At 40.2% G+C, this 15993-nt stretch overlaps 1 protein-coding gene across 3 annotated transcripts in view; it reads right to left on the minus strand.

The window, feature by feature from the left end:
- Positions 1-14405, minus strand: part of trim23 (tripartite motif containing 23) — a 29332-nt gene extending 14927 nt beyond the window's left edge. For 2 of the 3 annotated variants that reach the window (XM_073064530.1, XM_073064529.1), the window contains exons 1-5: positions 14278-14405; positions 5360-5522; positions 3977-4098; positions 2875-3153; positions 722-904 (exon numbers count right to left, since the gene is read on the minus strand). In XM_073064530.1, the coding sequence (XP_072920631.1) occupies positions 722-904; positions 2875-3153; positions 3977-4098; positions 5360-5522; positions 14278-14358 (828 nt within the window). In that variant the 5' untranslated portion in view covers positions 14359-14405. Of the gene's footprint in view, positions 1-721; positions 905-2874; positions 3154-3976; positions 4099-5033; positions 5147-5359; positions 5523-14277 lie in introns of those variants that run through there. The other variant, XM_073064531.1, reaches the window with a different exon arrangement.
- Between the last annotated feature and the right edge of the window lie 1588 nt (positions 14406-15993).

The raw sequence follows: 15993 nt of genomic DNA on the forward strand, positions 1-15993 counted from the left end.
ACATTTAAAAATCCATCGCTTTCACTTAAATCCTTAAATTGTGCTTATTCATTCTGGTAATGTTAAGACAGTTAACTAAATCCTATCTTTACTAATAATGGAAGTATGATATGCAAGCAGGTAAACAAATAGGATCACTTATCAGATTATTAGACAAGAGTCGACGAAACAATTGCCAACCTTTCACAATTAACCTGATGAGTTGTCAATAAACAAAGGTAGCGATGTGCTACACACAGCGCTGAAATAACGACACGCAGTCGTTAAGTCGTTTCGAGACTAGTTTATTCAAACTTCGCAGTGCTGGCATTTAAATCCCTAGCGCCCACCCTCTCCGGGCGGAAATGACGTCGGAGGTGCATTACTAAAGTCTCCCCCCGCGCGCTGGCTATATTTGTGAGCCGGTTCGCCTGCGCAGAAAGTGGGTCGCCACAGTATAACTTTTTATTATTATTTGCGGTAATATTACTTTGTGTTGTGTGTGAGTTACATACTGTGCAGTGTACCTTGGTCTGGAAGAATGTTGTTTATCGCCCAATGTAACATGTATATGACTAAATGACAATAAACTTGAAGTTGAATATGACAATATTTAATCGCACTAAAATGAAGGAATGGAAAATATTTATGGAAATAGTGCTGTGGTAAATCTATAAAGAAATCCATCATACTTAAATAATAGACAAAACACTAAATCCCTTAAAAGATGCATTAGACTTACATGTTCAGTGTGAGCCATTCCAATTCTGTTTTCTACTATTTGTTCTCCTCCTTCAACTTTCTGAATCATCTCACCTAGTTTTCTGGAATAGTCAGAGATTTCCTCTGTAAAAGTGCGAATGCAGTGTGCCATATCCAAAATGGATGCACGAATTTGATCTGCTTCTGTTTCTAAGAGTATATTCTGTGATTTAGAAAAAAATAAAACATGGATTACAAAGACAGTATCACTAAGCAATTGTTCTTCACTTCTACTTAGAGTTCTTAATACAAACTCCTACCAATAAATCATTTTTCAATTGCACAAAGCCAAATAGTATTTTTCTAGATTATTCAGTTTAAACCCATTTCTTAGCAGCAAGAGGTGGATTAATTTTTCAAGATTACTACAGTTACTGTATGTCATAGTTTAGTCAGAATATGCCCAAGGCTCCTGAACAACTTTTAAAATAGTATCTCAGCATTACCAGCGGCAAAGATTCAACTGGCTCAGTTTCTAACAAATGACAGTTACTTTATATATTTACATCATCAGTGACACTTGTTTCCAAGAAAAAAAATTTGAATAAATGATCATATATAGGAACTAATTTAAAGATTAGGGATAAGATTTTCAGTTACAAATGCTGCTAACACGTTAAATTATCAAATTCAACTAATTAGTCATGAATTTCCAATATGATTTCCAGAACAAGATCAGCTGCTTATCAAGTCAATTGCACACATTTTCTGCTTCCATACAAATTGAAGTAGCAGGAGTGATTAGTAGGGAAATGGCAACTGATTTGTGATGAAACTCAAGTCTGGAAAGAAAGCAACCAAAACAACGTATGTCTGAGGTGAAAGCCATACGAACTTCAAAAATAACAATAGAAGCAGACCATTTGGCCCTTCAAGTTGGCTCTGCTATTCAGCATCATAGCTGACCTTATACATCAACTCCATTCATCTGCATTATTCAGATATCTTGGTTATTCCACCATTCAAAATTCAATCTCAGTTTTCAGTGCAACCAATTACAGTCTCCACGGTGCTCCCAAAACAGATTTCCAAAGATCCATTACCCTCTTAAATCCTAAAGTCCTTGGTTTTTGACTCATTTTTCATACGCTCTGCTAAATTCTGAATTCTGTAACTCTCAATGATGAGATCACCTCTTATCCTTCCAAACACTAGAAAATAGAGCCAAACCTATTATTTATCCTCATAGACAAACCCAGTATTCCTGGAACCAGTCTAGTGAATTTTCAATGCATTCCTTTTATTACCAATGTCTCCCTCTTTAGTTAGGAGATCAAAACTGTATGTTGTTTTTTTCCAGATTATGGTCTCAGCAAGATCCTATATAATAAAGCACCTTTATTCTTCTACACCATTTACCGTCCTAATTGCCTCCTAAACTGTACATCATCTTTCTGTTATTTATGCACAAGTAAGTCCAGGTCCCTTTAAACATCAAAAATGACTCTCTACAAGAAACTTGGATGATCTGTACTTGTGATTGTGGAAAACAGACACACCCAGGTGAAGCAAATAAAAAAACATTTTTTGGAGAATAGTAAAAGTTTGAAATTAGTTACTGGAGGCTGGTACATGGTTGTTTTATTGAGCAAGTTTATGATGTGAAGTAGAGAAACAGAGTCCATTTATAACACAGGTGGCCCCACAGTACATATTATGGCATTTAACCATGTAGTGACCATTCCCCCATTCAAAATTTCTTGGAAATTAGTGCAATGGTATTTTTAGGTAAAATACTTAATTTTAAAAATTGATTTTGAATTAGAGAAAATAATGCAGTAAAAGGTTGAATAATCAAATGTCATTGATAAAGAGCATATCAGGCCTCAAGAGCTCTTTGTCACCCAAATTAGACACAAATTACATTATATTATCTTACTGAAGAGGAGAAAGAATCAAGTAATCACTCTTCTAAGGTTTTTTAAAATATAGCAATCATGTTAAGCTTGAAAAGAAACAATATTTCACTAGTCTTACACTGGATTCAATGCTTAAACATTCCCAATTTTAATCCATACATCCTGTACAAAACTATCTTATATGTTAATTTATTACTTCCACTCTAAATATTATGATGCAAGACAAGGTTTAAAAATATAGAATATATACGCAACACATTAAAACTATAAATACCTTGTGTCCTTGATGCTTGGCATATTCCTTGCATACACAGCACATCAAGGGACTTGATTGACATCCTTCTTCTAAACAAACAAATTCAATTGCATGCACTTGGTGTTGAGAGCACATGGTCTTCTCATGTGGTTTGTCAGCCAGAGGTACTCTTCGATGTTTGGCCAACGTCCGTGTAGAGTGTGTTAATTGGGAGCAGTCTGCACAAAGATGAGTTGCACACACAGTACAATACATGGATGCATTGTGGTTTTCATCTTCATCACAGCGGATAATATGCTTCATAAATATTTAAGCATAGAAAGTAAAATGTTAACTTGTGTATAATCAAGTAACAAACATTTTTTCCTGTCCAATTCAAACCAGTTTTCTGCACAAACTATACAACAAAAAAAGGTACACTAAAGGCATATAATCATTCCAGTAATATTATAAAGTAGAATAAACTCTACATTGTGTAAATTATTATGAAGCAACATACTTTAAATTACTTTGCGACGTGCACCATATTTATATATAGTTAATTATAATGACCAACGTTTGCTGTCCTAGCAAAATAGTTACTTCAAGTTCTTTGCTTGAGGCCCTGATCGACTTGAAGTTTTATGTTTTGTTCAAACCCTGATAATAGAAGGAAGACTTAAAACACCCACCAACACCCACACCTCTCCATCCACACTCCTTCACAAACCCAAACGTAAAACAAGTTCATATAAGCAATATACAAATATGTGAAAATCAAAATTACAGATACTGAACATCTAAAATATAAACAGAAAATGCCTGAAAGATTTAGGTCAGGATGCCTCTGTCGGAAGAATAACAGACAGTATATAATTACACTTGGTATCATTTGCCATCAAAAGCTGAAATGAATTTTCCTTCCATTTACAATATTTCCTTTGTTAAATTACCCACGCTTAAATATATCACTTTGCAAATTTCCCAAAATAGCTGTAATTATTTCTGAAGGACGTCTCTTCTAGTTTGGCTTTGGTATTTTGACCGTTATCTTAAATTTGTGCCCCTGATTACCAATCCTTCCACTGACATATCACATGCATCCTGCACATCCACAGTTATTATATTAATAGCTACATACCTCTCCTGACACTGTCAGAACCTCATCAGAAGCTCCATGGGGATTGACAGTGCCATTCTGCAACCGTTCTAGGAGTTCCAGTAAAGCAAAGTTTTTCTTTAGACCCCAGATGCCTGAATCACCTGTCAAGTTAATTCATAATTAAGTGGTGTTTTTGGAATTCACCAAGTTATTGAGTTTTTCAATTTTCCAATTATAGTAATTTTTTCATATTTTTCCCAATCAAATACAATATTTAGGAATAAATTATTTCTTAACTCATTCAAAAATTTTTGAATAGGCCTAAGCATTGCAATCTTTCCTACATTCAGAATTTTGTGTATGCACAATAATATTCAATGAAATAATAGATCCAAGACCGAGGCAGGTAGATAAGGCTTGGCACACCTAGCAACACTGCTACCTCACAGGTCCAGCAACCAAGCTTCAAACTACTTCCAGTGCTATCTGTGTAGAGTTTGCATGTCCTCCTGTGACTGTGTGGGTTTTCTCTAGGTGCTTTGGTCATCTCCCATATTGACTAGTGTAATTGCCAGTATGCAACTAGTGTAATCCAGTGGGAGGAGGGAGATTTAGAAAGAATAAAGACTATCATAAAATCGGTGCTTAATAGTTAGTGTGGATTTGGAAATCTAAGGGGTTGCTCCCCATTGTTGTAAGACTCCATAACTGGTCCTTACAAAGTTCTATACTTGATTTGGCTTAATAAAATTTTCAGCTTGTCCATACAAACTCAACAAAATTTAATCACAAAATTTACTTCAAGCTTCCGTGGTTAACTGATGCTTTTGTGACGTACAATGGAACCTCAGAATGTTCAGAAGTTGATTTAACAGTCAGGTGTATTCATTGTAAATCACCTACATAAAGTAGAAAACGTAACAACCAACTTGTGCAAACCCAGATGACCTGAATAGATGATTTATGTTATAATGTTGGTTGAGGATCTAGCATAGTGGGGAGGAGGAAGCAGGTATGTAAAGTGCACTCAAAATAATGTTATGAAAGTAGAAATCAATATGTAACCTTCTTCTCCCATCAAATAATTGCCACTTACTAGGCAAAATATAATTTTCAAATGTGTTACAGAAAGTGCATTTTTTTCTTGCCAATATCCATTACGCCAAACTTCTTTGTTGCGCAGGTGTAAAATGATGATCCAATGACAGCCTTATAAAACACAGATTAAACTATGGTAATTAAGGTAATATGGCAATTAACATTATAATAGAGAAATAAAATGCAAATTAAAAGTACTAATTTGTAAATGAAATACATAAAATTGACCCTATTTTAAAATGCAATAGAAGTAATGCAAACTGCAGTACAGATTAAGAAATTTAAAACATTTAAATCATTAGAACCATAAATTCCTGGACTAACCTAGTTCAGTCACCTGTCGGTCAAACGGACAACGTACTGCTCTCCCCTGAAGTGGAAGGCGGGTGAGACAATCATGGCAGACCGTATGACCACAAAGGAGCAAGCGAGGTACTTTGTCACCTTGCAGACTGAAAACATCTTCACAAACACCACATTCTAAAACCTAAAAATTAAGAGACTCAGAGGTTATGCAACATAGGACAGTGTTAAACAATATAAAGATTGTACACATTTCATCCCTGATATACAGCAGCAGATTTGGGGGTTTGGGGGAAAGAAAGCATCACACCATTTACAGGGGAAAAGCAATGAAGTTGATTGCTTTGAATTCATGGAATGGTCCATATTCAGAGATTCATCTTTGGATCTGAATGATTTTGCCACAGCAATCACCAACTTCATCAAGTCAGGTGTACATATGATATAGGAGAAAAATTAGGCCATTCAACTCATTGAGTCTGCGCCACCATTCTACCATGGCTGATCCCGGATTCCAACCAACCTCATACACCTGTCTACACACCATATCCTTTGATGCCCTGACAGATCAGGAAACTTTCAACTTCCATCTTATATATACCCACAGACTTGGCCTCCAACGGATTCTGTGACAGAGCATTGCACAGATTCACCACTCTGTGGCGAAAAGAAAAATCCTCCTCACCTCTGTTCCAAAAGGTTACCCCTCAATTTTGAGGCTGTGCCCTCTAATTTTGGATACCCCCCACCATAGGATACATCCTCTCCACATCCACCCTATTTAGTCCTTTCAACATTTGGTAGGTTTCAATGAGATCCCCACACATTCTTCTAAGTTCCAGTGATTACAGGGCCAAAGCTACCAAACACTCGTCATATGTTAATTCCTTCATTCCCAGAAACATCCCCGTGAACCTCCTTTAGATCCTCTCCAATGACAACACATCCTTTCTGAGATTTGGGGCCCAAATACTCCAAGTGCAGCCTAACTAGTGCCTTATAAGCCCTCAGCATTATCTCCTTGCTTTTATATTTCCCAACACTATATCAAGTCAAGTCAACTTTTATTGTCATTTCGACCATAACTGCTGGTACAGTACATAGTAAAAATGAGACATTTTTCAGGACCATGGTTTACATGACACAGTACAAAAAACTAGACAGATCTACGTAATTTTTAAAAAAACACAGAGAAAGCTACACTAGACTACAGACCTACACTGGACTGCATAAAGTGCACAAAAACAGTGCAGGCATTACAATAAATAATAAACAGGACAGTAGGGCAAGGTGTCAGTCCAGGCTTCGGGTATTGAGGAGTCTGATAGCTTGGGGGAAGAAACTGTTATATAGTCTGGTCATAACAGCCTGAATGCTTCGGAGCCTTTTCCCAGACGGCAGGAGGGAGAAGAGATTTTATGAGGGGTGCATGGGGTCCTTCATAATGCTGTTTCCTTTGTGAATGCAGCGTGTAGTGTAAATGTCCGTGATGGCGGGAAGAGAGACCCCGATGATCTTCTCAGCTGACCTCACTATCCGCTGCAGGGTCTTGCGATCCGAGATGGTGCAATTTCTGAACTAGGCAGTGATGCAGTTGCTCAGGACGCTCTCAATACAACCCCTGTAGAATGTGATGAGGATGGGGGGGTGGGAGATGGACTTTCCTCAGCCTTCACAGAAAGTAGAGACGCTGCTGGGCTTTCTTTGCTATGGAGCTGGTGTTGAGGGACCGGGTGAGATTCTCCATCAGGTGAACACCAAGAAATTTGGTGCTCTTTACGATCTCTACCGAGGAGCCGTCGATGTTCAGCGGGGAGTGGTCGCTCCATGCCCTCCTAAAGTCAACCACCATCTCTTTTGTTTTGTTCACACTAAGAGACAGGTTGTTGGCTCTGCACCAGTCCGTTGGCCACTGCACCTCCTCTGTAAGCTGACTCGTCATTCTTGCTGATGAGACCCACTATGGTGGTGTCATCGGCGAACTTGATGATATGGTTCGAGCTGTATGTTGCAGCACAGTTGTGGGTCAGCAGAGTGAACAGCAGTGGACTGAGCACACAACCCTGGGGAGCCCCCATGCTCAGTGTGGTGGTTTTGGAGATGCTGCTCCCGATCCGGACTGACTGAGATCTCCCAGTCAGGAAGTCTAGGATCCAGTTGCAGAGGGAGGTGTTCAGTCCCAATAGGCTCAGCTTTCCAATCAGTTTCTAAGAGATGATTGTGTTGAATGCTGAACTAAAGTCTATAAACAGCATCCGAACGTATGTGTCTTCTTTGTCTATATTCCATCTGTCACTTTTTTCACCCATTCCTCCAATACGTCTAAGTCCTGCTGCAATCACATTGCTTAATCAGCACTATCTACCCCTCCACCTATCTTCATAATGTCCACAAACTTTGCCACAAAGCCATCAATTCCATTATCCGAATCATTAACAAACAATGCAAAAAGCAGCAGTCCCAATACTGATCCAAGGAACACCACTAGTTACTGGCAACCAACCAGAAAAGGCCACCTTTATTCCCCCTCATTGCCTTCTGTCTGTCAGCCATTCCTCTATCGTTGCCAGCATCCTTCCAGTAACACCATAGGATTTTATCTTGTTAAGCAGCCTCATGTGTGGCACTTTATCAAATGCCTTCTGAAAATCCAAGTAAATAGCATCCACTGCCTCTCCTTTGTCCAACCTGCTGGTTACTTCCTTGAAGAACTCTAAAACAGATTCGTCAAGCAAGATTTACCTTTACAGAAACCACGCTGACTTTGACTTATTTTGTCATTAGTCTCCAAGTACCTCAAAACCTAATCCTTAATAACAGACTCCAACACTTTCCCAACCACTGAGGTTAGGCTAACTGGTCTACAAGTTCCTTTCTTTTGCCTTCCTTCCTTCCTGAAGAGTGGAGTGACATTTGCAATCTGTCAGTCCTCCAAGACCACACAAGATCAAATGTTTAGAAACATAGAAAACCTACAGCACAATACAGGCCCTTCGGCCCACAAAGCTATGCCAAACATGTCTTTACCCTATAAATTACCTAGGGTTACCATAGCCCTCTATTTTTCTAAGCTCCCTGTACCTATCCAGGAGTCTCTTAAAAGACCCTATTGTATTCTTGAAAAATCACGACCAGTGCATCTGTTATCTCTTCAGCAACCTCTCTCAGGCCTCTGGGATGTAGTCTGTCTAGTCCAGGTGACTTATCTACCTTAAGAACTTTGAGTTTGCCTCGCACCTTTTCCTTTGCAATTGCAACGGCACTCACTCCTCTTCCCTGACACTCACGGACCTTTGGCACACTGCTTGTGTCTTCCATGGTGAAGACTGTTGTAAAGTACTCATTAAGTTCATCTGCCATTTCTTTGTCCTCCATTACTACCTCACCAGCATCCCAAAATAGAAACCATGAATGAACAAGAAGATTCTGCCAGGAGCAAGATCTGTGGCGTTCATGACTGGTGAATCGGAACCCTACCAGTGGAGAACAGAACAATATGATGCAAGAATATGTCTGTCAACCCATAGTGTCTGTGCTAAACACAATACCAAATTAAACTATCTCTTCTGCATACAAATATCTCTACCTTTACATTCCCTGCATATTCACTGGCCTTTCTAAAAGCTCTTAAATGCCACTAGTACCACTGACAGTTTACCCAGGCACCCAAGAATCTCTGTGCAATAAGCTTGCCCCACACATTTCCTTTAAAGCTTCCTCATCTCATCTTAAATACATGTCCTCATGTATTTGACATTTTTACCCGGGGAAAAATAATCTGACTGTCTACCCTATTTATGCCTTTCATAATTTAATTATCTTCTATCAGGTCTCCTCTCCAGCTGACGCTACAGAGAAAACAACCCAGCTTTGCCCATCCTCTCCTGATGGCTTACACCTTCAAATCCAGGCAGCACCCAAATAAACCTCTTGTGCATCCTTTCCAAAGCCTCATGTTCTTCCAGGGATGGAGCCACCAGAATGGCACACAATATTCCATATGGGGCCTACTCAACATCTTGTACTGCTGCAACCCAACTTCCTTACTCTTATTCAGTGGTCTGATCAATGCATGCCATATGCCTTCTTTACCACCCTATCCACTACAGGAATCAATTGACCCAGGAGAGTGGGCTGAGGAAAGCGAGAGGTGTCCTTCTTTATACATGCATGTCTGATCTTAATTATGCTATTAGGATCCAACCTCAATTTTAACTGCATGGCCCAAACTTGGATGTTACTATACCTTCCCTACCACATGGAGATCAAAAGAGTAGGATGGTCCAAAAGCAACACAAGTGAATCTGCAGATGCTGGAAATAAATATAAACACAAAATGCTGGTGGAACTCAGCAGGCCAGACAGCATCTATGGGAGGAGGTAGTGATGACGCTTCGGGCCGAAACCCTTCATCAGGAGTGAAGTAACATGGGATGGTCAAGGGGGGGGGGGGGGAATAAGAAGTGGGGGGAGGGATAAAGTAGAGAGCTAGGAAGTGATAGGTTGGAGGGAAATGGGCTAGGGGGAAGGTGGAGAATTATGGGAAATAAAAGAGAAAGAAAGGTAGGGCTGGGGGGAGATTATAGTGAGGGGGGAAAAATGAGAGAGAAAGAGAACCAGACTGAAATAATAGATAAGGATGGGGGTAAAGGGGGGGGGGGGCAGGGGTATCAACGTAGGTCTGTTGGATGGTCCAAAAGGTCCCTTTTCTTCACTTGAGCAGCATGTTAAATGGGTTACAGTTAGGAACAGTATGTGGTCCAATTATGACCCACAAAAGGCCACTATGAGAGTGAAGAGGCAATTCCATGTGAAGTTAGACAAACATTTTGGATGCATGACGGCTGTGACAGCATTGGCATGCCATTACTTCCTATAAGAACCTAACAGCGTAAATGGCAGTGACGCTTCACTCCCCAATGAGCTCAGTACCTTTATGCACACTGAAAGGAAAAACAACACCTTGCCTGAATGAATCCCCAGTTTTGACAACCTTGTGATCTGTCTCGGAGGCTGATGTCAGAGCATCCTTCAAGAGAGTGAACTCTCCCAAGGCGTCAAGCCCTGAAGGTGTACTTAGCAGGAGGTTGTAAACACAAGAAATTCTGCAGATGCTGGAAATCCAAAGCAACATTCACAAATGTATGGTGGAGAGCATTCTGACTGGTTTGATTACAACCTGGCATGGTGCGTCCAAAGCACAGGATCACGAGAAGTTGCAGAGGGTTATAGATTCAGTCAATTTGATCGCGGGTCCTATTGTACCACAACAGAGAATATCTTCAAGAAGCAGTGCCTCAAGAAGGCAACACATCATTAAAGACCCTCAGCATTAGAGAAATACCCTCTTCATGTGATTGCCCTCAGGGAATTGGTACAGGAGACTCTGAAGACCCACACTCAAGATTTTAAAAACAGCTTCTTTCCCTCTGCCATAAGATTTCTGAACAGTCCATGAATCCTACATTGTTACAAAAATACATTGTGCAAAAGACAAACTAATTTTTACCTCCTTTTTACAGTTGCAACAATGAATTTCACAACATATGCCAATGAAGATAAATCGGATTCTGATCAATATACGTTTGTTTTCAATCAATATTAGTCTTGATCGTAAAAGGCCACTTAAAAATGACTGATGATCTGGTCTGATCTTCAACCCTATGTGCATGCATGTAATCTGCTCACTTTTTAAATTTTAATTTTGAATAGGATTGAAATATACTGTGGATTCCAGTTACTTGTGCCATCAGTTAATTGGGGGAAGTCTCTTATTTTGGACAACTCTTAAAGAACAAAGAACTGATCAAGAAAATAGCTGGGATTCCCTTTGTTTATTTGGAACACTTAATTAGTGCAGGAGACTGTTGCTGAACAGCTTCTAACTAGCGTCAGTCGCGTGCACTTGTGTGGCCATTACACAGTACGCAGTGCTTAGAGTGAACAGTTTTAAATAGCATCAGCTGCTTATTCTTTTGTTAAGCTATTTGGGTTGACAGATGCCAATTCAAAAAGCAGCAAATTATAGATCATTTTGTTTTTTATTTTGACTTTTAAAAATGTCAGATCCTTGCCAAGCTGCAACAAAAACATTTGACGCTAGCTGAAAAAATTACCCTAGCTGCCTGCACTGATTTTGTTCATTTACAGTCAAGCAATAGACTCCATCGATAACTATTCGGGCCTAATACACAGGTTTATAGTACTGATAGTGTTCTAATTTGTTCTGCATTTCATTTAAGTACATAATGCACTACTCAGTTAAATAGTAGTTTATCTTCTTTATACCTTTTTTAACTATTTCCATGAAACTTTGGCTAAGTGGGACAGCCACTTAATTGAGCCAAAATATACTTGTCCCACTGTGTCCCAATTAACAAGAATCTATTGTATATGTAGAGTAAGTGCACTATTTTAAAACAAAAGCCAAAGCTTTTAAACACAATAGTAGATAAGTTAATTAAATTCTAAATGGATAAATCAACCATCCAGACAAATACATTGGCATGTTTTACTCAGGCAAAGTTAAAAAAATTAGAAAGAATGAACTATTTAGCCCTTCACTAAAAAAACACTTTCTTGCACTTATTCTTGGTCCTTTGATATCCTTCCCCAGACATTCTCTCTTCTCTCCACTCCCAATTGGTAAAAAAATACAAAAACCTGAAAGCACATAGCATCATACTCAAGAACAACTTCTACTCTGGTGTTGTAAGACTCTTAGTACGACAAGATGGAGTCCTGATCTCACAATCTACCTCATTATATTTTCACACTTTCACACTGCATTGTACTTTCTCTTTAACTGTTGCACTTTATTCTGCATTCTGTTATTATTTAACTTGTATTAGCTCAATATAATGAATTGTTATGTATCAGCAGTGTACAAGCTTTTCACTGTACCTTGGTACATGTGACAATATTAAACTAATTCTAATATGCTCATCAATTAATTATCTCAACCTCTTTAGAAAATTCCAAGGATTCACTACATTATGGTAAAACACTCACCACCCATCTCAGTCCTAAAGGCGACATGGGACAACAAGATTTTTGAGAGATGGGGAGATAGACAGGGAAGGCACAAAGGTAACCTTGGCAGGATGCCAGAGGAAGGACCCTTCCAGGGTTGGGGGGGGGGGGGGGGGAAGATGTGGGGAAGGAGAGGTTGGTGTTTGGAAATGGGAAGCAAAGAGACTACTATGATGAAGTGCTTTGAGAGGTTGGTGATGAAACATCAATTCCTGCTTGAGAAACGACTTGGATTGCTTTAATCTGTCCACTGTCAAAACAGGTTAACAGCAGATGCCATTTCATTGGCTCTTCCCTCAACCTTGGAACATTTGGACATATAGATGGATACAAAAGGATGCTCGTCATTGGCTAAAACTCAGGATTCAATATTGTCATGTCTTTGAAACGAAGCAATAAGCTTCAAGACTTTGGCCACAACACCTTCTTGGGCAACTGGATCCTCAATTTCCTAACTTGCAGACCCCAGTCAGTTCAGTTTGACAACATCTTCTCCACAATCTCCATCAGCACAGGTGCACCACAAGGCTGTGTGCATAGCCCCCTGCTCTACTCACTTTACACCTATGACTGTGAAGTTATGTACAACTCCAATGTCATATACAAGTTTGCTGACAATACTACTGTCATTGGCCAAATCAAAGGTGGTGACAAATCAGAATATAGCAGACAGACCAAAAATCTAGCTGAGTAGTGCCACAACAAAAATCTCTCACTCAGTTTCAGCAGGACCATGGAGCTGATTATTTTCAAGAGAAGGAAACCTGAGGTCCATGAGCCAGTCTTCACTGGGGGATCAGAGGTGAAGAGGGTCAGCAAATTTAAATTCCAGTGATGTCATTTCAGCGGATCTGTTCAAGATCCAGCACACAAATTCCATTATGAAGAAAGCATGACATCACCTCTGCTTTCTTAAAAGTGTGTGAAGATTTTACATGTCATCTGAAACACTGTAAAACTTCTATAGATGTCTGGTGGAGAGTAGCATATTGACTGGTTGCATTACAGCCCAGTGTGAAAACACCAATGCCCTACAACAGAAAGTCCTACAAAAAGTAGTGGACATGTCCCAGTTCATCACGGGTAAATCCCTCCCCACCACTGAGCACATTGACACAGAGCACTATTGCAGGAAAGCAGCATCCATCATCAAGGATACCCACCGTCCAGGCCGTGGTCTCTTCTTACTGCTGCCATCAGGAAGAAGGAGACTCAGGATTCACAGGTTCAGGAACAGTTATTACCCCTCGACCGTCAGGCTCTTGAACCAGATAACTCACTCCAGCCTTCACGGAACTGTTCCCACAACCAATGGACTCACTTTCAAGAGGGCTTCCTCTTACGTTCTTCATATTTATTGCTTATTTGTTATTACAGTTCATATTTTCATTCTTTTTGTATTTGCGCAGTTTGTTCTCTTTTGCACATGTGTAATTTGTCCGTCCTGTTGGGTGAGGTCTTTTAATGATTCTAATTGTGTTGCTTGTACTTACTGTGAATGCCTGCAAGAAAGTGAATCTCAGGATTGTACATAGTGACAAATGTATTTTGATAACAAATTTACTTTGAACTTCGGGGATAAAAGTGGACTGGGTGAAAAATGGAATTGGGGAGCGGGGAACCTGGGGCAAAAAGGTAGAGGAGGGTGCACCGAGATGAGGGGAGGGCGAGAGGTGCATGGAGTTGGAAATAGAGAAGAGAGTAGTTGCTCCTTAGGAGTGAAGAGGTCGTGTCTGGGGGCAGCTGACCAGAGGCCCAGACACACCCCCACTCTTCCCTCATCTCCAACGACAGTCCAGATAACACAGTCCTACCGAGCCCTTAGACACCCAAACCTTCACCAAACAGCATAGACACATCTGCCCCTCGCCCCCACCGAACGGCATGCAGTCGCCACCGCTTCCCACCTTCACCGAAGAGCCGGCTGTCGTCCGTGAGCCCCGGGAACCGATCTCAGGCCCCGGGAGCGTTTGGTTCGCCACCGCCATTACGGACGATACCAACCCTAGCACCTTCCTATTTACAAGGGGTGACAGGATTCAATATCTCGAGTCCACATCGACATATGTCCATTACCAATAGTCAATAATTTCAGACGACAATATTATTATATTTCCAGCATATTAACAAGCACTATTGTTAAATCTTCTTAAAAATAATATGTGATAACCCTGATTGTCTTATATTGACACCCGCTAACTGTAATGGTTTTGTCCGCAATACACTCTGGGTCACCAGCGGAATAAAAACTGCGCATGCTCAGATGTCCACCCAACCTTGCAGTTTTGGCATTTCAATTAAAAATCTGTTGAAAACCATGATGTTTATACATTAAATGTGTTGAAAAGATGTACAATTAATATTACTGATGTTATAAAAAAGCTTGAATTACATGCAAGAACAGCTTACTTAAAGATATGTACAAGTAATGGAAGCTTGTAAAAAAAAGATGAAGAATCAGAATAAGGTTTATTATCATTAACTTATATGATCTGAAATGTGTTGTTTTGCGGCAGTAGTACATTGCAAAGACATACAAATTAGAAAAAATACATAAATAGTGCAAAGAACGATGAGGCTTCATGGGGCATTCAGAAATCTGAAGGCGAAGAGGTGGAAGCTGCCCCCAAACAACACACACAAACTGCAGGAGGAACTCAGCAGGCCAGGTAGCATCTTTGCAAAAGAGTAAACAGTCGTCGCTTCGGGCTAAAACCCCTCACTGGGACTGGAAAGGAAGGGGGAGAAGTCAGAATAAGGTGGTGGGGGAGGGGAAGAAGATGTACTAAGTGATAGGTGAAAGCTGGGAAGTTGATTGGTGAAAGACATAAGGGCTGAAGAAGGGGGAATCTGATAGAAGAGGTCAGAAGACCATGGAAGAAAGGGAAGGGGGAGGAGCACCATAGGGATGTAAGAAGAGAATGCTTGACTGTGTTGAGATAGAATTAATGTTAACAATTTGTAAATTAGCCTGAACTAGTTTTACACAAACAGCATAACTATAGGTATATACAAGTATTGGGAGGAGGGCATTAAACTCCCACCATCGATGATATCATCTGAAGGCGATGCCTCAAGAAGGCAGAATCCATCATTAAGGATCCCCAATCAGGACATGTTCTCTTTTCATTACTACTATCAGAGACAAGGTGTAGGAGCCTGAAGACACACAGACAAGTCTTAGGAACAGCTTCCCCTCATCCATCAAATAGAAACATAGAAAACCTACAGCACAATACAAGCCCTTCAGCCCCCAAAGTTGTGCCGAACACGTCCCTACCTTAGAAATTACTGGGCTTACCTATAGCCCTCTATTTTACTAAGCTCCATGTACCTATCTAAAAGTCTCTTAAAAAAACCTTATCGTATCCACCTCCACCACCATTGCCGGCAGCCCATTCCACACACTCACCACTCTCTGAGTAAAAAACTTACCCCTGACATCTCCTCTGTACCTACTCCCCAGCACCTTAAACCTGTGTCCTCTTGTGGCAACCATTTCAGCCCTGGGAAAAAGCCTCTGACTCCACACGATCAATGCCTCTCATCATCTTATACACCTCTATCAGATCACCTCTCATCCTCCTTCACTCCAAGGAGAAACGGCCGAGTTCACTCAACCT

The sequence above is a fragment of the Hemitrygon akajei genome, chromosome 13 (genome assembly GCF_048418815.1).
Source record: "Hemitrygon akajei chromosome 13, sHemAka1.3, whole genome shotgun sequence".
Classification (NCBI taxonomy): domain Eukaryota; kingdom Metazoa; phylum Chordata; class Chondrichthyes; order Myliobatiformes; family Dasyatidae; genus Hemitrygon; species Hemitrygon akajei.